The 19,020-nt window shown below is 49.0% G+C and overlaps 6 protein-coding genes across 6 annotated transcripts; 2 read left to right on the forward strand and 4 right to left on the reverse strand.

Annotated features, from left to right (window-relative positions):
* Window positions 1-77: 77 nt before the first annotated feature.
* Window positions 78-5,503, reverse strand: SPPG_04340 (uncharacterized protein). The gene is made up of 9 exons (XM_016752579.1): window positions 4,856-5,503; window positions 4,588-4,764; window positions 3,506-4,328; window positions 3,062-3,446; window positions 2,918-3,006; window positions 2,305-2,848; window positions 2,071-2,238; window positions 1,431-2,011; window positions 78-1,357 (listed from the first exon to the last, which is right to left on the reverse strand). The coding sequence occupies exons 2-8, from the start codon at window positions 4,626-4,628 to the stop codon at window positions 1,554-1,556; spliced, it is 2,508 nt and encodes an 835-aa protein (XP_016608029.1). The 5' UTR covers window positions 4,629-4,764; window positions 4,856-5,503; the 3' UTR covers window positions 78-1,357; window positions 1,431-1,553.
* Window positions 5,504-5,706: 203 nt separating this feature from the next.
* Window positions 5,707-6,437, forward strand: SPPG_09184 (uncharacterized protein). The gene is made up of 2 exons (XM_016757341.1): window positions 5,707-5,824; window positions 5,892-6,437. The coding sequence occupies exons 1-2, from the start codon at window positions 5,801-5,803 to the stop codon at window positions 6,117-6,119; spliced, it is 252 nt and encodes an 83-aa protein (XP_016608030.1). The 5' UTR covers window positions 5,707-5,800; the 3' UTR covers window positions 6,120-6,437.
* On the reverse strand, window positions 6,064-10,994 carry SPPG_04341 (uncharacterized protein; the record flags this gene model as incomplete). Its single annotated transcript, XM_016752580.1, has 1 exon — window positions 6,064-10,994. One exon carries the CDS (start codon window positions 10,992-10,994, stop codon window positions 6,309-6,311), a length of 4,686 nt encoding a protein of 1,561 aa, XP_016608031.1. The 3' UTR covers window positions 6,064-6,308.
* An 870-nt stretch (window positions 10,995-11,864) lies between these two features.
* SPPG_04342 (uncharacterized protein) lies at window positions 11,865-13,533 on the forward strand. The gene has a single exon (XM_016752581.1). It carries the CDS (start codon window positions 12,101-12,103, stop codon window positions 13,154-13,156), a length of 1,056 nt encoding a protein of 351 aa, XP_016608032.1. The 5' UTR covers window positions 11,865-12,100; the 3' UTR covers window positions 13,157-13,533.
* A 258-nt stretch (window positions 13,534-13,791) lies between these two features.
* Window positions 13,792-14,703, reverse strand: SPPG_04343 (uncharacterized protein; the record flags this gene model as incomplete). Its single annotated transcript, XM_016752582.1, has 2 exons — window positions 14,389-14,703; window positions 13,792-14,319 (listed from the first exon to the last, which is right to left on the reverse strand). The coding sequence occupies exon 2, from the start codon at window positions 14,266-14,268 to the stop codon at window positions 13,792-13,794; it is 477 nt and encodes a 158-aa protein (XP_016608033.1). The 5' UTR covers window positions 14,269-14,319; window positions 14,389-14,703.
* A 631-nt stretch (window positions 14,704-15,334) lies between these two features.
* On the reverse strand, window positions 15,335-18,544 carry SPPG_04344 (uncharacterized protein). The gene is made up of 3 exons (XM_016752583.1): window positions 17,877-18,544; window positions 17,422-17,817; window positions 15,335-17,354 (listed from the first exon to the last, which is right to left on the reverse strand). Exons 1-3 carry the CDS (start codon window positions 18,137-18,139, stop codon window positions 15,749-15,751), a joined length of 2,265 nt encoding a protein of 754 aa, XP_016608034.1. The 5' UTR covers window positions 18,140-18,544; the 3' UTR covers window positions 15,335-15,748.
* Between the last annotated feature and the right edge of the window lie 476 nt (window positions 18,545-19,020).

Consider the following 19,020-nt stretch of genomic DNA (forward strand, 5'->3'; position numbering starts at 1 on the left):
CGTTCATTCCCTAGGAACCGAAGGAACCGCGGCGTAGGTCGCGGATGTTTAAACCAGGGAGAGAGCTGTAACCATGCCGTAAAGGTACACTTTATGCATTACGCCATATGCCAATGATACGATTTTACACAAATAAGGACTGAGCACCATTACAAAAAATACTCGAAGACCGAAAGAGAGTCAATGCCCAAAAGTAAAACAAAGACGCGCCCCAAATAACCAAAGTATCAGCCCACCCAGAGTATCCATCCTCACTTAATCTCCCAACTATACACTTTCCCAAGTCATTGTGGAACAACTAGGGACAAAAATCTCATGATAAAAAAAAAAAGAAATGAAACAACCCAAATATTACGAAATCGTAGGAGCGATTAGACGATGCTATGGAAAATGAACTTGACGTTCGCAAACTGGTTGAAATAATACGGGTTGTAGATCATTGGTCCAAGTGATATCGTCCGTTTTGAGTAGAGTTCTCAGCGGTCGCCCTGCTCGGGTTCTACGGCGTTGGGGCTTGATGAATCTGGAGAAATACCGTCACTCTGACGACGCTGTTGGCCACTGTTCGCAACCACTGAATGCGAGTTAATGGCCGCTTGAGCCTGCATCGCATGGTGTTGGTGCTGTTGGAAAGCTGCAACATGTTGAGGGCTTGGAGGGTAACTTCCGCCGGTATAGTACGCACCGGCCGGAATTGACATTGGAGGGAGGCCGGGCATGCTGGAATATGGTGATCCTGGCAAACCGTGATATCCTGTCATGTTCATGCCATAATGTCCTCCTGCACCACCGGGAACATAGAGCCCAGGTTGGGGAGAGTGACTTGGAGTGGGCAGCTGCGCAAGGCCAGCAGCGCCGTACCATCCAGGAACAGGCTGCTGCGGGCTGTTGCTCATGTTGCCACCGTTCGAACCATACATGCCAGCTGCGGTCATTGCTGGGGCAGAGGAGTACGAGATGCCTGGATGTTGCGGCGCTAATGGGCTGACGACCTCTTGGCTAGGGTCTCCAAACCCATTCCCGCCCGTAGGCGGCATTGACAATGATAATCCAGCGGGTCCCCCGCCAATACCAGCTCCGACCCCGAGGGACGAAGGAATGACGCTCAGCTCATCAAGAAGGCGCTTGTAGCCCATCTGATTGTCTCGGACCTCAGACATGCGCGAAAGTACGGACCTCACCCTGTCGGCTAATCGTATCTTTTCCTCGGGAGACACGCATGCAGATGCAAGGATCTTTTGAATAACGGAAACTCCGTGAATTTGATCAGCGAGTATCTGCTCAAGGGAAGAATCATCGCGGAAGAAGATCTCCTTAATAATCTGGTCGCGAGCCTCCAACTCCACTCTTTGGTTTACTATATCGAAAACGAGAGAGTCCCGTAAATAAACGAAAGCAGTGAGTAACAAGGCGACGACAACGGGTCATACCAAGCTTCAAAATCGTTGCGCTTGCGAGCTTGTGGGTGCACAAAGTCGGAACGTGCGGAGCCAATTTTGGAGCCAGGGCTTGATATCGCCCAGGTAGACTGCTGGTATCTAGTAGCCATGTAATCAAATAGCTCCGTTGGGATTCGTGGCAAGTTGAATTGCGTTATGCACGATCGCTTCGGCCACAAACTTTTGCTGTCTTTTAGTGGTGTACTGGCTCTCGAGACACGCCCGCATGGCACGAGCTCCAAATCGACCTTGTCCAACTTCCCAACATTTAGCATGCGTCGCGTCAAAGACAAACTGGTTACGGTGGGTTCCGAGACGCAAGCAGCATTGGACCACGTAATTTCCAAACTGATCCAGAAGGAGGGGCGGAGTGAATGGCTTGAGAGCGGTTACAATGAGCTGTATCTGAGAAGTCGTCTTTGCATAGTCAATCATCTTTTGCACTACCCATGTGCCATTTTTGTGAATTCCAATAGCCGCCATGTGGGGAGCCACCTTCTCAACTAAGCGCAGACGATGTTGGTCGGAACTCTTTTCGATAATTTTCTGAATAACAACATTCCCAATATAATCTGGTGCGGGGTATCAGATTCAGGTCCCATGCATGACAGTTATGGCTCCCGCAACTCACCTGTACATAGGTCTACAGTCTCCTCCACGACTTCATTGAAAATGGCCTCCACGTCTTTCATGGTCACATGCCCCTCCAGTCGTTTGCGCATTTCCCGTAATCGACTTTGATCCACGCGTCGATTCGGTTTAGGCTCAGGAACCGGTGGTATTGCGGATGCGTACGTTTCTAGACAAGCAGGCAAATGTTAAGCATACTACGCTAACGTCTGTTTCCATATGAGAAATAATTTACCGTTGGGATTCTGACCATTCCACAGCGAATCTAACGTTTCCATTCCATTCAGCTCCTTATTGGCCGCACCTGCTAATGCCAAAGCCATCATCTGCTCCTCAGGATAGCCACCTCCAATACTGTGACGTGTACTACCAGTCTGGGCTGCTCCGCTGATAGCTGGCACATTTGCTTCCAAATTTACGGGGAAAGGAGGCGGCGGAGGTGTCATACCAAATTCTCTGGCGCCGTTAATAGCACGAGAGGGAGAGTACAACATTTGCGGTGTTGGCGTAGCCGCCAATCCCGTGGCAGTAGCAAAATTATTGAATCCTCCTGACAGTGAGTTGGAACGGTCGCGAGCTGGAGAAGCAGTCCCCATAAAGGATGTGCCAACTAGCGCTGACGCAGCAAGCGTTGCTGTCCCTTCTCCGCTTTTTGAAGGGACCTTTGCGTATCCAATCTTCACAACTGATCCGCCAATCTCCTTTCCGTTCATATTCTTCCTGGCCTCCATGGCGTCTTCTAGTCTGTAGAAATTAACAAAACCGCAATTTTTATGGGTCTACGAGTTCACGGCACAGATTAAATGACAAGGTACAGGTCATAGCGTATATATTACAAGATCCCTTACCAAAACACGAGCGGATTCAATCGGGCCGTATGCGGTAAATAGTGCCTCAAGTTCAGCGGGATCCGTGGTAGGTGGAATATTGCCGATCCCTTGAAAAAACTTTAGAGATTGATCAGGAAACCATGATTGTGGGTCACGACTTACATAGGGACTTTGTGGGCTGCATCCCTTGCGTATCATTGATCGCCTCCGCCTTTCCAAACCCAATTCTGACAATGCAGTTCCCAACTCGACCACCTTGCATCTCATCACGTGCACGTATTGCGTCCTCTACTCGCACGTAGTTGACGAAAGCACACTCCTTGTCTGGCAATATGCGAAGAGATTCAATTGGGCCAAATGGCGAAAATAATGTCAACAAATCAGACGGAGATAATGTGGGATCAATATTGCCGATCCACAAAGAACGGGTGGGAATTTGGTGTGGATGAGCATGTTCGTGATGTAAGCGAGTTGGAGAGTCATTGAAAGATCGGTCCATGCCGTATACCACATAGTCTTTGGGGCTGGATCTACCCAATGAGAGATGCTAAAGAAGGAAGCGAATAAGTCAGCAAACGTGTTGATATAATTACAATTAATGCATACCCGGTCGTTGTCACTCCTGTTTTCCGAATCCGGACTCTCCATCTCTAGTTCGAGCTCTCCGCGGGCTAAACTTCTTCGTAATGCCTGAATGTCACTATCTGCAGTGCTTTCCAAAAACGCAATGGATGATGCACGCGGGCGATATGTAGAAGGCGTGGGAATGGAAACTGATAAGTTCTCCCCCACAGCCACCGAGTAGGAGCGCCCTCGGTTCGCGTAAACGGATCCCAGGCTGTTTGGAACAACCCCTCGGGACATTTGCGGATACTGTGCGCTCTGAGCGAAGTGTCGCCCGTTTTCTAGAACGGGATCATCCAATCCAAGATAATCCAAGGTTCGTGCAACCGCAGTGGTTTCGTCCTCCCCGCCTGCGCTGCTAGCATACTCTGAAGGCGTCGGCCGCTCACTTACCAGTCCGTTCATAGTGCTGGATGGTTGCCATGATGTGGCAAACAATGAAGGGCCAAATGCGCCAGATATGCCAGTGCGAGGAAGGGAAAGGGACCCAGAGCGGTGACGGGAGGCCATTATACTCGAGGATGTACTAGGTGTGGGTGCTGCAGCAGACGTCTCCTCTGGAAGCAGTTTAGATGGAAAAAAAGAGAAAGTCTCTGCCCTGGCCCTTCTAAAGGTTGTAGCTCCATTGCTGGCTCCTCCATTCACAGTCAACTTTTTGCTGAACGAAGGCACATCGGACAGTTTATCACTGCTAGAGTCCCGTAGAGTTTCGAGGTAGTAGGTGTTTGAAGACATTTGGTCGGTGCCGTACAGGTTGTCTGAAGGCCGAGGAAGGGAAGACGTAGTAGAAGAATCCAGTAGCGGTCTGTAAACGACAGACAAAAGGTGGTGTTAGTGAGCAGTTTTGTTAACATCGTGCTCGTACCAAGCATCTACACACGGTGGCGGCCGCCCTGCGAATCATGCACAAGACTTTGCCACGCAGGAAATCTACGTTCAGGCCACAGATGTGTATCCCTCTGTTCCTATCTCTCTGTCTGCATGTGCCGGTGCATGTGTGTGTGTTTGTGCGGGTGTGTATATCCATGTGTGTTGGCGAGCATTGATGCAGTTCATTCACGTACCTGTTAGATAGCGAGTGCGGTTGCTGCTCTTGCGACTGCATTTCGCCCGGCAGATGGTTCTTGTGTCGAGCAGTAAGACGGCGCGACGAGCATGTGCGCCTCCAGTTCTTTGCAAGTCGAATAAAATCTCAAAGATTGGAGGAAGATGGGCAAGTCCAGCAATGGGCAGTTCAGGACCTGTAATGATACACTCATGGATAAGCCTTCATTTGGCCACACATACAAGGGGCACTATTTTTTTTTTTCTATAGTTTATTAGGGTTCATACCTCTGGGAACGTTTGCTTCTTTACGCCTTTGACTCTTGCGAGTAGACAAGGAAAAGAAAAAGCCTCCGTACGTCGAGGTTATCCCAAAACTGCCTCGAGTTAGACTTTTTGACACAATCCGTTTGGGCAAACCAGGAAAACGAATCGCTGGTTCTTCTGCAAATTGCAGCCCGGTTTCTTCCACGTCAGCAGATGGGTTAAAACAACCTGTTCGTTCTTGCAGTCTCCGTTGGCGTATTGTTTCGTACTAGGAAGGATTTTTTTTTTTGTAGAATTGGTGAGCCAAGTTGGGGGGGTGGATGTTGGAAACAGGGTCTTGGGTCAAAGAATGACAAGCCGCGGGAAGGGGCGTTGCTTTTTCAGTGGTGCAGTGTTTCAATAATATATTTTTTTCTACTGCATTTTGCATTTCAGAACTGTTGCTTTTATGCAAAGCAAGCAAAACAAAGGCCCTCCAAAAGTTGACATTCAAAACAACATTCATTGCTGCTCCAGGCTCTGGAATGGTTCGTGCGTATGTGTGTGTCCACCCCCTAAAGTCCTCTCCATCTCCTCGAAACGATGCCCATCTCCAAACATTAATTGAATACGATAGATTTAACATTGTAAAACTACTCAGTTCTGCTTCATTTCTTCTGCTCTCCCCCCCCCCCCCCCCCATCTGCATCAAAAAGGTGCATCAAACATGTTTAGCAACACGCGAACAAACCCATCGCCCTTCTTTTGGTACAGTTCAAACCGGTTTGCTATGGTTCAACCTGCTTGATGTCTTGGACACGTTACGTAAACAGAAACCCGCATGCACGCGGTGCTCCCGTGAAGGCAATACTTGGTACCTCGTGAGGACAACAGGATAAGGTAAGGGGCTCTTCTGCTGCATGCATAAAAACCGACCGACGAAGGTGAGAAATCTGTAAGAATTGAATTGGAACTGATATTTGAAAGATGAACCCTTCCGAGCAAGACGAGGTAAAAACCAACAATGATGTTACTTGTTTTGAGCATTGTGATCCTAACGTTTGCGCGGTTGAAACAGTACGGACACCCCATCACTTTTGCTGCTTACTCCTCCAAAGGCTCCTTCTCGAGTTCCCTCGCGGACTTGTATGGAGGTTCCGCCGGTATCTTGGTTGACACAAACGCATCAACGTCAGATTCTGCTCCCTCGTCCCGGGCGACATCCACAAAGGAGCCTCATACCAATGACCAAGATGACAAGAGTCGAACCAAGTTGGACACAAAGGGGCGCAATCATCGCTTCTGACTAGGACTTCAAATAACTGGCCATCTTTGTGCTCTCTAACTACATACGTTGTAACTACATACGTTGAATCCATAAACTTTACAAATTGCGGGGAGTGAAATAACGATGAGGCTCAGAAAAAAAAGAAAAAAAGAAAAAAACATTCGCATCGAGTCTAGCAGAAGCTACCAATATTTATGCAATCCACCTCTAATTGACCTCCTCGGTCTCCGTGGCAGACTTTATGTGTGCCTCAATCTGCAATTCTTCCAGTGCGTCTGCAACGGCATCCCATGCCAATGTTTTTGCTACAGATTTCAGTTGACGTTCATGCGCCGGATCGGAGGGGTCACCTCCTTCGATTGTTGAATTATCTCCAAAATATCCACTGAGTAGCTTGTCTAAATAAGAATGACCAGTCTCAGCCTGCAACTCTATTGCCCCTTCAGATCCGCTTGCCGTTTGGTCAGAGAATGCCTCCTCACCGGGTTGTGCACCCTGAGGTGCGTTCTGCTCATCCGCACTAGCATCCATGAGGCTAGGGACATTTGCCGTTGGCACGGCTTCCTCAACAACGGGTGGCCTCGCATCCATGATGTCAGCGTTGTCCTTGTCACACTGCAAGTCAACGTCCATAGAATAACTTGGGCTCATTAAATTTTCGGGCGGCTGCTCGTCCATGAAACTACCGTCAATACTTCTTGGGCTGGATTCCGTGGTTGCGTCGGAGCCCAGATAAGCTTCGTCTTCATGACCGACACTGCCCGATATGCCATTAGAATCCTCTCCCTCACCTTCGTTTTTTGGCCGTTCCGATGCCACATGTGCTTCTGTCTGCAATGTGGTTGCAGGACCATGGTCAGGCCGTTCGGTGTCATCCTCCACATCGGCTCCGGAATCCCCTGCTCTGCGGTCCCCCAAATCGGGCTCGATATCAGACAGTTCGGTCTTGGTAGACATCTCCTCAGTCGACCCTGAATGAGGTTCGTTCAAATTTAGACGAGAGCGCTGAGGTTCGAGACCGTCCATAGCCAATGTCTCATCAGCGCCTGGTTGTTGCTCGCCATCACTGGAATCCGTAGTTGGCCCTGAATCAGGAATTCCCGTGCAGCCCGCATCGCTTTTATCGACTTCATTTGCACCAAAGTCCTCGGGACCCTTGGCTTTTTCTACCTCTTTGAAACATTGCTCTTCACCAGAAGCCGCAGAATCTCCCTCATGACCTTCGCTCAAATTCTCAGCTGTGTCGGCTACATCAGCGTCGTCTACATGCCCCTCTTTACCAGCACTAAACTCAACACCGATTGTGCTCATGCTACTAGGTTCATCCTTGTTGGCGTCGTCCGTGGTATTCTCTCCCAAGGGTTCTTCTACGGTTTGACTCATAGCGGCCCACTCCGATAAGGCGCTCTCTGCTCCCTCGACAATTTCATAGACTGGATCGAGAACTGACTTCTCCCTCAACACCTCCGGCATTTGAGTACTGAGACGGACAGCAGACTCCGAAAGTTCACTGTTAATTTCGTCGATTGTGTGGTCCACAACATCGCTTTCGTTCGTGTGCGTTTCAAAGGAAAATCCTGAATCATGTGGTCTTCGGCTGGCTGCATAATCCTGTTCCCTGGTCTGCATCTCAGCGATGTATTCATCCTCTACCATTTGCATTTCCGCAATTTCCTCAGTGCCTTCTACTGGAATTATAGGCGGGGTGATATCGGGCGCATGCTGTGCTGGGGACCCCAAATCGCTTTGTGACGAATGCTGGGCAAATGAAGTGGAAGGTTGATTTGCTTCACTAGTGATGGTCGTCTCGGGTGTTTCCGTAACCGCTGATTCCTGCGTGCTCTTCTCCTCGTCTGCCACTTCGGGAAGCGTGGGCCTAGGAATTCCAAATTCTTGGTCCTGGGCCAGGACATCCAACAGATCTCTACCTTCCGATGCCACATCGGCTGCCAAGGCGATCAAATCGTTTGTCTCTGTGGCCGAATCAAAAGTACGGTCACCAGTCGTTGACTGCTGCGACTTTTCTGTTTCCACAATCTGAGTTGCCAACGCCATCTTCTCTTCCTCTACAGCGCCCATCATCCTTGAAAATGTGGTTCTTTCATCCTCTGAGTTACGCAACTCGCGCGTGAGGCGGATGCACTCCTTTCTAGCTGTTTCCAATTGGTCAGCCAAGTGTGAAGTACCAAGCTGCGACTCTTCCAGTTTTTGCGTCAATGAACTGACATTAGCCTCTTCTGCAGCTAGTTTCGTAGACACTGCCTCAGCTTTGCTTTCCACGGATGCCAGTCGAGTAGCAAGATCTTCGGCGGTCTTCTCCGCTTCATGTAAGGCATCTTTGAGAGTGGTGATGTTTCCTTCCGCCTCCAGCAGACTATCAGCTAGCATCGCTGACTTGTCTTTTTCTTCGGCCAATTGCTGAGACACTGCCTCAAGTTTTGATTCGGCGTCCGTCAATTGCAAGGATACCGCCCGTAACTGATTGGCAACCAGATTCGACGAATTGGCCTCCACTTCAGCAATTTTGCTAGGGAAGTCGGCAATAATTCCCTCAGCTGTTGCAAGCTTGACGAGAACCTCTGCATTCACAGATTCGGCCACTTCAACTGCCCTTGTGGCTGCTTCTAACTTCTCATTCATGATTTGTACGGCTTCCTGGAGTTCAGCATTATCTTTGCGCAGCTGGGAATTGGCATCATCAGTTTCAGTTGATGCTTTCATCGCTTCTATAGTCGCTTGCAACTCAGCATTCTCTTTCTGCAGCTGGGAACTGACACCATCGGCTTCAATTGATGCTGTTTCCAATTTGGCTTTCATAGCTTCTATAGTCGCTTGCAGTTCAGCGTTTTCTTCACGTAGCTGGGAACTTGCAGCTTTGGCGGTCTCGACGCCCATTGATGCTGCATCTAGTTTGGCTTGCATCATTACTATGGTCTCCTGCATCTCTGCGTTATCTTCATGCAGCTTGGAACTGGCAGCTTCGGCGTTGTCCGCACCAGTTGGTGCGTTGCTCAGTTTGGATTTCAACATCTCTATAGTTTCCAAAAGCTCCGTGTTTTCCTCACGCAACTCGGCTACGTTCTGCTTCAAGGCAACCAATAGATTTACATCATACCGCGAGATCTCCGCATTGAGTCGGTCATTATCGAGCTTCGTTTCAGCAAGCTGCTGCTGCAAAGCTGCCAACTTGGCATTATCTTCCTCTAGCTCGTGAATATACGCCTGCCTTTCAAAGAGTTCCTGTTCCAAAGCGGCTAGCCTTCTATCCTTCTCCTCCAGCTCGCGGGCGCGCGACTCTCCTTCAATGTGAGGATCCTTGACCGCATCTTCTTCCCTGTTCTTCTTCAGTGCGTTGACAACTTCCGTAAGTCTCTCAATCTCCTTGGGAAGTAGAGATAGTTTAGTGTTTTCGGCATTCAACTCGATTACATCCTTTTCCAAATCGGACAGACGAGCATTCTCTTCCTTGAGCTGCTCAATTTCTCTTGCGGTGGTTTTCTCCACGTTTACTAATTCATCGGCGACAACGGATAACGCTGCATTTTTCTGTCTAAGAGAGTTAACCTCCTCCTCTAATGGACCTATTTTCGAGTTCATCTGTTTGAGATCCTCAAGCTGAGTCTGTAGCCGCATGAGGTTTGAATTTTCTTGCTCTAGCGTCGCGATCGTTGCCTCCAAAATCGCGATTCGTCCGAGATCGTTTCGCAAGACTTTTACTTGTTCCTCCAAGTCTGGGATCCGCTCGTTCTCCGCCTTGAGTGTTATAAGCTCCATTTTCCCTTCAACTAATCGCATATTCTCTTCTTTCAGTGCCGCAAGCTCCTTTTCCGTTTCCCCTAGCTTCCTGAGGGCATCGTCGCTTTTGCTAATCGGTGTCGCCTGGGTAGCGGCAGTTTGAACTTTCACTTTTGAGGTTGCGACGGGTGTTTTCTTGGCCACCGTACTTGCAGACGGACCTGTCGAGTTCACTGTCGAGGTCCTCTTGCTAATGGGAGAAGAGACAGAACGCAATCCAGATGTTGTTGATGGCTGCGATACCACAGGTTTTGTTCCCACGGAACTCGTTGCCTTGCGAGATAATACTGAACTAGACGACGCTGTTGTCCTAGCTGTTGATGTTGGGGACGCAGAGGGCGTAGCTGAGCGCACTGCTGACGTTCCACGGGAAGATGCCTCCTTGCGTGATCCAGTCGTCGGTGAGGACTTTTCGCTCGTGGATGAGGGATGTGTTAGTCTTCGAGATAGCGGTTCCCTTTCGGGCTTTTTTGAGGTAATCGGTACGCTCCAATGGGCTACACTTTTTGAAGTCGGAGCCGTCTTGGCAGGATCCTTCGCTGCTACTGCAGACACTTTCCGCACGCTTTGAACTGGGGGCGATACAGATCCGCGTGTGGATACACGCTTGCTTCCTGTTTTACTGTCGATCTGGCCGGTGGTAGGCAGCGTCTTGGATGAGGCTGTTGTCTTGGATACCACGGGTCGGGTAGTAGGTTTTGCATTCGGACGGCGTGCAGAAGGTTTGGTCTTGCCGTCCGGCTTCGGTAGAGTGTCTACATGTGGCGAACTGCCGGCGTTCGCCGCATCACTCCCACCTGTGGTCTGTGGACCCTGGTTTTCGAGGGGCGTTTCTTCAATGGTTGTTCCCAGAGAACCTTCCTCAACTGCTGATTCTAGGGGACTTTCGTCAACTGTTGTTCTAATAGGACTTTCTTCAACAGTCGTTTTTGGCGGACTCTCTTCAACTTCGGATACTGGGGGACTCTCTTCAACCGTTACAGTTCCTAGATCATTGAGTTTCGGCTCTTCCGTCGTGTCGTCAATTCCTGGTGGTGCCGCCTCCACTTTTGCATATTCACCCGGATCTTCTGCATTCTCCGCGTTCGATCCCAACATGGCTGTCAAGTTATCCCTACTATCAATTGTAACATGGGATCCAGCGTTACCACCCATATCGCGATCGTTGTTCACTTATCGCCAGGTACTCTTACTTACCAACGGGTACGCAGGCAGTAACCCTATGGAAACTGATACGCTGCTTTGCCGGAAGGGCGTGTTTGGTTGATGGCAGGGGTGGCTGTCCGTGCCAAAGGGTTTGAAGTGCAACGGGCGCGGACATTGCTCCCAATGCACAACGATTGCCGCTCGAAACGTTTGATGGCTTAGTCGCGTTAAATGAAGTAACCACGTGCCTTGAAAACGCAGTTAGTTTATTTGTATTTCCAGAGGGTTTACGACAGCACATTGTGAAGCCAGATTTTGGCAACTATGGAATATCAGATGTACGCTGTGTGTTGGTAATCGAGGAATTGTGTTGAGGGGAGCGGAGATCATTTGGAGCATTTCCTTGATTGCGGGTGACGTATGAAAAGATTCTATAATCATCATTGGAATGCCTTGCACATGATATAGTAATACAGCCGTCTTTTACGTCCCCCACAGCTCAAAATCCACCGCTCACATGCAGGGAAGGGGGCATTAAACCTGTGGCAAAAGAGAACGCCTTTGCGCGTGCCTGGTCTCCGTAAATGTCCGAACGAGAAGCACGGAACTTTGTCAGATTGCGCCGTCGCCGCTGGTGGACAAGTCCTTTTTTAGTTTTTATAGCGCGCTGACGGGGACTCTTTCCATGTGAGTGTGCGACAGGCTAAAGCGTGCACCGAGTGTGACAGTGCGACCTGGTGGAGTTTGGTGCGTAGGTAATCACCGACGCGTGAGCTGCACGGTCCCGGTTGTTTCCGCTTACCTCCGCTTTCAGTGCCCTCGCGTGATCGTTTTCCTGCTGTTTTCGTAGTGGTGGAAGGCTTTCCAACCTGCCAATCTCCAACAACTTGCGCAAGGGAGCGGACCGTGGAGGAAAAAGGGAAAAGAATTTGACCAGAAAGCATTCGTCTGGCGTCATTCTTCCTTTGGGGGGATCCAAAAGTGACAGACAATTTTCAGTTCGGCGATATCATTGCCACCAGAGCCCAACAGCAACAACAGCAACAACTAGACCGGTTATGAAGGTCTCTTACGCTCCCGTCCTCTCCACAATGCCCTTGATAGAGACATTTAGGGCTCAGAGCGCCCCAGACTTCAAATCCCTCTCCTTGACTGCCAGAGCTAGAGACAGCCCCTCCATACCTGCCGCCATCCCAAACACACCATCTGACCGCCCTCTTTTGCGGCGAGCTTCCGCTATGGACGTTGACTCTCCGCTGAGTGGAAACCCGTCAGCCACGTCATCATCCCCTCGGACGGCTCAAAGGAGCCAAAGAGGCAGCACGACTAGAGCAGTTCGACGTCCATCTCGGAACGGACATGAAGGCTCTGATGATGAAATGGAAGGTGGCGAATTGCGGGACAATCTTCGTCGTGTCGCTCATTCAGCAGTGGAAAAGCGGAGACGGGAAAAGATAAAGGATAAAGTCGCCCTCCTCCGGTCTCTAGTACCGACTTGCGCAATGCAACCAAATCTTCACAAACTGACTGTCCTTGAACACACCATTGACTATATCTACTACCTGAGAAAGGTCGTATACAAACTCGTGGCGGAGCGAGAACGGATTCGAAGGGCTGGACCACCTCCAACTGCGCAAGGTCCTGGAATGTCCAGTGGCGCTCAACAGCATAATCACATTCCTACCGCAATAGCCCATCCACGTCTCCATCATGCTCGCTATATGCAATTTGATGTTGATATTGACGACTTGGATCTCCACTTACTCTTCCCTCCGACCGATCCTGCTATGAATTACGCTGCGCATCACCCTGTCCCTCCCCAACCCACACAGTACATATCTCGCCATTCTGTGAATCCATCCAACGCCGTGCAAGAAATACCCGTATACACATCTACCCACCGTGATCACATCGTGTACCAGCCGATGGGTTATTCAGCACCAGCTTCATGGCCTCTTCGACAACCGAGAAGACTATCTGCTGATTCAACAGTGTCATCAACAACTCCCAGTCCTGTATATTCGCCATCCACAATGTCTACAACTACAATGCCAGCTAGACCTGAGCCTAAAAAGGAGACGAGTCCAATGAGGGTTGATAACTTACTCTGCTGATAGATGGGAAGAACTTAGAGATGGGCAAGTAGCATAATTTCCGTAGATATCAAAGTTTTATAGGTGTATATAGTTCGCTCATGTTCGGTTTCCGTCTTTTCTTTTCTCCATGCTCACTTTCAGTGCAAATTATATTGGATTACATTGGTTCGGTTTCTTGTGAGAGATTTGCATATGAATTTACGTCTCGTGAACTTCAGCACTTGTCTCATAGCCATGCCTACACTATCACACATGTACAAACGTTGATCCCCAGACCAGAATCTCTTGTTCCCCATGATACCCGTTCATCGTAGACATTCCGCGACAAAGGCGGGATGGATGATGAAGAACCTTGCAGAATAGCATCTCTGTGACGACGTCATCTGCTTGCTCACTACCTCAATTCGAGTGGTATGTCGTAATTATAATCTTCAAGCAAGCCAATGCTAGAGCAGCCCACGGCATTTTGCAGAAATGCAGAAAATGACTGTCACTTTTTGCTTAAAAAAATGCGCAAACAAAATGGCAATTCTACTCCCACTTTCTAATGAATAATGGTATATTTTAATGACGCATATACTACCTGGATAGACTGCAAGCTGCCCAGAAAACAAAACTTATGTATAACTGGCCCACAATGTCCGTCCCGCTGTCTATTTAGTGTGCTCCTCGCTCTCATCCTCCTCTACGACCACACCACAAGATGACACAGCGTTACATCGTGGAGTCAACATGCTGGCGCTTCTTTGCCGTCCACGACCGGACGTCTTCACACCACCCCGCTTTATAGAAATCATACGCCTTTGCAACACGGTTTTGATCAGTACCGAAGGTGAGGTAATTGGTTGCAAAGTGGCGGGGGACGTCGGTATCCCCGTAGTGCGTTCAGGTTGTCGAGAAGAGATCAGCGTGTCGGGCGCCGAAGGCCACGATTTCGGTCGCTCCTTTGCTACCGAGCTGCCATGATGAATCTGACGGGGAACTGGGATAGCTTTATCGGGATGCGAGGGTAAGGGCAAAATACCGTATGTTTGAAGAATGGCGATTTCGAGAGGTGACTTTGATGTGGTATCTGTAACAGGCTGTTCTGGTGTAGTAGGCGTTTGAAAGTCCTCGATGTACATGCACATCTATAGTGTGCGGGATACTCTGGCTATGGGTGATTCTCTGGAGGTTGCGACCTGTAAAAGCTGTGGTTCAGCCTTGTTTTTTTAATAAGGGATAGTAAGGTGGCAGCAAAGGATATATACAAGATGAATATGCTATTCTATGCATAAAGATTCAAGCGATCGTGCGCAAACAACTTTGACATGCTTTGCCAAAGGAACTTGTCCGTTGGTTTCTGGATCTAGGGAGACCAGGTTGTCGGCAGGTCTAGAATCTGGTTACTATTGATAGTCTCCGCATAACCCCCAGCCCGCGTTCCGGGAATCCCTCCGAAGGAATGTTGGCGTATTGTTTGGGTCTATTCAAAAACGACTTTTCGGCATTTCACTCGAGTCCGAACATCCGCGGATTCTCGTCAACCCAAGTTTTTTTGATATCGGTTCTTCCTACCAGTCTCCATATCATAGCATCTACCGAAGCTAAAGAGCCCCGGATTGGCGAGCTACTATATTTGGATTGAAGAATGGCGTCAAACCCGATACTATTTCCCAAAACCAGATATGAATCATATTGAATCGTGTGGTTAAGGGTAAAACCAAAAGGATTTAGACCAAATATCAAAAATTATCACGGTGTGAGAGGACCTGGATCGAAATGTTTATGTCAATCATGTTCTCGTTGCCGATAAGCAGGACATGAGATGGATCCCCCATAAACAATACTCCACAGATCAGGAAAAAGTCCTTATGCCTTCTTAGTAACTGATAACGATTCGTTGTGGTGACCACAGTTACGTTTACATCCACATATTGCTACTCTGAAACTGGGAGAGATAACTTCCCGGTAAACATATCTATTGCTGTTTGGAACATTTTCGAGTACGCATGTCCAGATTCGTTTCAAATAAGAGAATTCCCAAAATATGAATCAGCATGTGCTTGTCAAAAGAGTGTCCATTAACAAACTGGGACATTTGTATGTCTCATGTGGGCCCAGCGTGCCATGTCCCGCAGTACGAGGACTCGGAGCCAGGTTTGGAATTCACAAAGGATATGAAATGTGTAACTAGCAATACTTGAAACTATGTATCGATTTTTCTCACTTCTTTTTTTCATATCAACGTAACTTCTCTTCAGTCATTAATGGTACTACGGGACATATTCACGACGTCTACCAAGGTATTCTATCTAGATATTTTATAGCTACTACCACGACTTCCGACTGTGTGTCGTTCTCTTCCACTTGTAAAAAGTGTTCTAAATTCTAAAGGTGTAACGTCTCGCTGCACTTGTTTGCTCATCTATTCAAACATTTTACTTACAGACCATAACCCTCATAAAAACAAGTCATAAAGAAAGTATTTTGCAATGAAAAAAAAGCCATGCACCATGCACTTGTCAGCGCACGCTGCCCAATTCCCAGTAGCTCGGACCAAAAATAAACGTTCTAAAGAGTTGTGCACTGTATACGTTGTACCAGTTCCTGCAACAGTATTATGCAGCCTTATGCATTTGAGGCATCGTTGGCAGCATTGGCCTCGTTGGCGAGAACATCATCGGGGTTGGTGGTTGGATCAACCACTGCGTCAGGGATTACTTCGACGTCCACAGAACTCGCAGGTGCAGCAGGAGTGGGGGCAAGTCCACTGGGTGCTGCCGGCGGCGCAGCGGCAGCTGCTGTGATTCCTGTCAGCGGCCCCGGAGGTGCACCTGGAGCCTTGTTTGCGCCATTCTGGCATTCGGGAGGTACGTCGAAGCTGTTCTTGAAAGGGAACTGGTTGGTCGCTGTCGCTCCCAATCCACGCTTAGCGAAAGCCGTCATGAGAAGGCACATGTTATCCCCCTTTGTCAACGCCTTCTCGGCAGCGATAATGGCATCACGAGCCTGGATCATGTCCGGGTTGCAGGGCTGAAGTTTCAAGCCATCAACAACATACTGGATCATGAGTGCGTTACCCTTTCCACTCTGTGGGCCGTCCTGGAAATTCTCGGTGAAGCCTTTTGCGTCTACCATGTTCCAATAGGCCTCAAACAACATGGTATTCCAAACGGTGCCGACCTGGTGAACTGCCGCGAATTTTGGATCGTTCAATGTCTCGTAGGTGAGAGAGTTTGTCTTCTGGTTTGTGCTGTAAGGGATACCACGGACACCCTTCGGGCTGCCTGTGACATATTGTCCCACGGGCTTATCAGTATTACGATTGTCCTTGGCGGTCATACCGAACGAGACACCAAGGAAGTCAGACCATCCCTCTCCCATCCCACCGGCCATTAAGGTATCAAGACAGTTGGAGTTGGCAGGCCCGCCCGTCAAACGCATTGAGACTCCGTGGGTAAGTTCGTGGATAGGGACATCGTTGTCAAGCGTACCGTCCCGGCTGGGCCTTGACGTGTCGAAAATAAACATGCGCATCACACCGACCTGTCCGTCGGGAGGAGTGGCAAAGTTCGCATTGTTGACACCAGATCCATCTTGCGCATTGGCCACGACGGGATCCCTCTCTTTACCCCCTTTACCCAGGTTGGTGGCCTGGAAATTGCCCGCAGCTTCGGTAAAACCGTACTTGTACATGGTGTCATGGAAGAAGTTTGAAAGGAAGAACATGTTCGTGACGGATGCGTCCGTGTACGTTGTAGGTTCTTTACTGAGATCCACTGGGAAATCAAAGTTGAAGTCGAGGGCGATAGGACGCTTGTTATTGAGTGGGTTTTTAGCGTTTTTGCGGTTCTCTTGTGCAACAACGTTGTTGCCTACGGTAGTGGGCAGGGAACCTGCACCATCTCCCACATCGTGCCAACCGAGGGGAGAAGAGGCTGGGTTGAAAGGATTGGCGATCAGGACCGGTGGTGTATCTTGTACGTTCTTGGAGCCGAAGGGAAGAGCACGGTACTTTGTGTCGGGAATTGTAGCGTTGCCACCGGTTTGGCGTCGGCGGAGCTTGACAAGATCGTCCATGAAAGTGGTATGGTCGACCGGCTCATTGTCAAATATTGAGCGTCTAGCTGTGGGAGCCTTGGCGGCGGGCGCCGGCGGGTCCCAGAAGTTGGCGGTCTGCCAGTTGGCTTTGCCAATCAGTGCGCCATCCTTGACGGAAACGTAAGCGACGTGCCTGTAAGAAAAGTATGATCCAGTTAACTTTGTCCAAATCGACTGTTCTTTTTCATTTGACAACATACCAAGCATCGGGTCTCTGGACACTCAAGCTCCAGACCTTCTCCAAGGAAGTTTGAGTCTGGTATAGTTTAAGGTCGGCCTTGATGGCCGAATCAGCAAAGGCAGCCCCGGTGATGCTAAAGGAACCATCCTCATTCTTCTTCTCCGTGAGTTGACTAGCAGTAGTGGGGAAGCCAAACGCCTTTGCATAGCCTTCAACAGCTTGAGCTGCAGAAATCTCTGGACCAGGAATTTGGTCACGTCGTTGCAGCTTGGTCACCGGAGCCCAGGCTTGGGATGCCATGACTGGATTTCCAAACGAGTCCATATGAACATCAGCATTAGAATTGACAATCGTAAGTCCATCCACTTGCTGGGCAGCGTAGTAGTGATACAAGCCATTATGGCTATCTTGATAGCTGTATTTGATGAATGAGCAACAATGCACTAGCAGGGACGGATTTGTAGAAACACCTACCCGCTCTGCATCGCACCGCCTGTCAAGTTGAACGTGTTGGACAGCCAGTTGCTTGCTGCACCGGCAAAGTCGGACGGTGCCAACGGCTTGGCGTCAAACTTTGGTGGAGCATTGCCATCAGGTTTCCAGGCGCTGGCGGGTGGCTGATAGTAACCGACTTCATTTCCTCGCCGAACAAAGTGGTCAACGGGATGCGCCAACGCAGTGGTAGCGAGGCCCAGTGCTAAATAAGCACCACTTCCAAGAAAACACTTGCGACCCATCTTTCCAAGGTAAGAGCTTGGAAGTGTCGATGAGAGAACCTTTTCTGGGTAGAAGACTGTGTGTCTATGTGGGGGAGGCTGCTGAACAAAACAATGGGAGCGTTGAAAGAGTCCAGCTTAAGTACCAAAAACGACGGCTGGACGACGAGCGACAGAATGTTCAAGCTCTTGGAATAATTGGGGGAAAATGTGGAATGGGTACGAATAAATATGCAAGCCGGGGACTACGCTGTAAGGTTCCTCAACACACTTTTTCCACGCAAGCGTCTCCTAGGACCAAAACCAATCCGTTGTAATAAATGAAAACAGAAGTTGGTGCTGTTCCCGTTTCCGACAAGAACCTCCCCCCTCCCCCCCAAGCAAGAAAAATCGACAAAATCCACCACGTTTGAAGCATCGTTTGGAGCAAAACAATTCAGATCCCATAGGCAAAAGTAGTAACTCACTACTAATTTTGAAACAGGAGTAGGTGAAACAACGCCGCCCCACAATGAACGCAGACGGCCGTTCGTCCGCTCGTCCGCTCTGCATTTGTGCTCTCCACTACTCGCTGTCTGTGGGAGAGGTCATCCACGACATGTAAATTTTCAACTTTTTAACAAGTGTGACTTGCATCATCGAAAATTCAACCTGTCCCATTTATTGAATACAAATAATTATTCATTCCCTTTCATAGTTCGCCTCCCAAATACAGTTAGTATTTTAGATTTCCAAAAGACTTTCATTTTTAAGTTTATACAATTTTCATCCATTGAAGGAGGCCTCGATCTACTTTAAATCAATGAGACTGCAGGTTCCACACTTAACATACATCTTGGGTCATTCCAAACAGAAGGCCGGGATCCACATGACTAATCACGTGCATCATGGTGATATTGACT

Source organism: Spizellomyces punctatus, assembly GCF_000182565.1.
Source record: "Spizellomyces punctatus DAOM BR117 chromosome Unknown supercont1.7, whole genome shotgun sequence".
Classification (NCBI taxonomy): Eukaryota; Fungi; Chytridiomycota; class Chytridiomycetes; order Spizellomycetales; family Spizellomycetaceae; genus Spizellomyces; species Spizellomyces punctatus.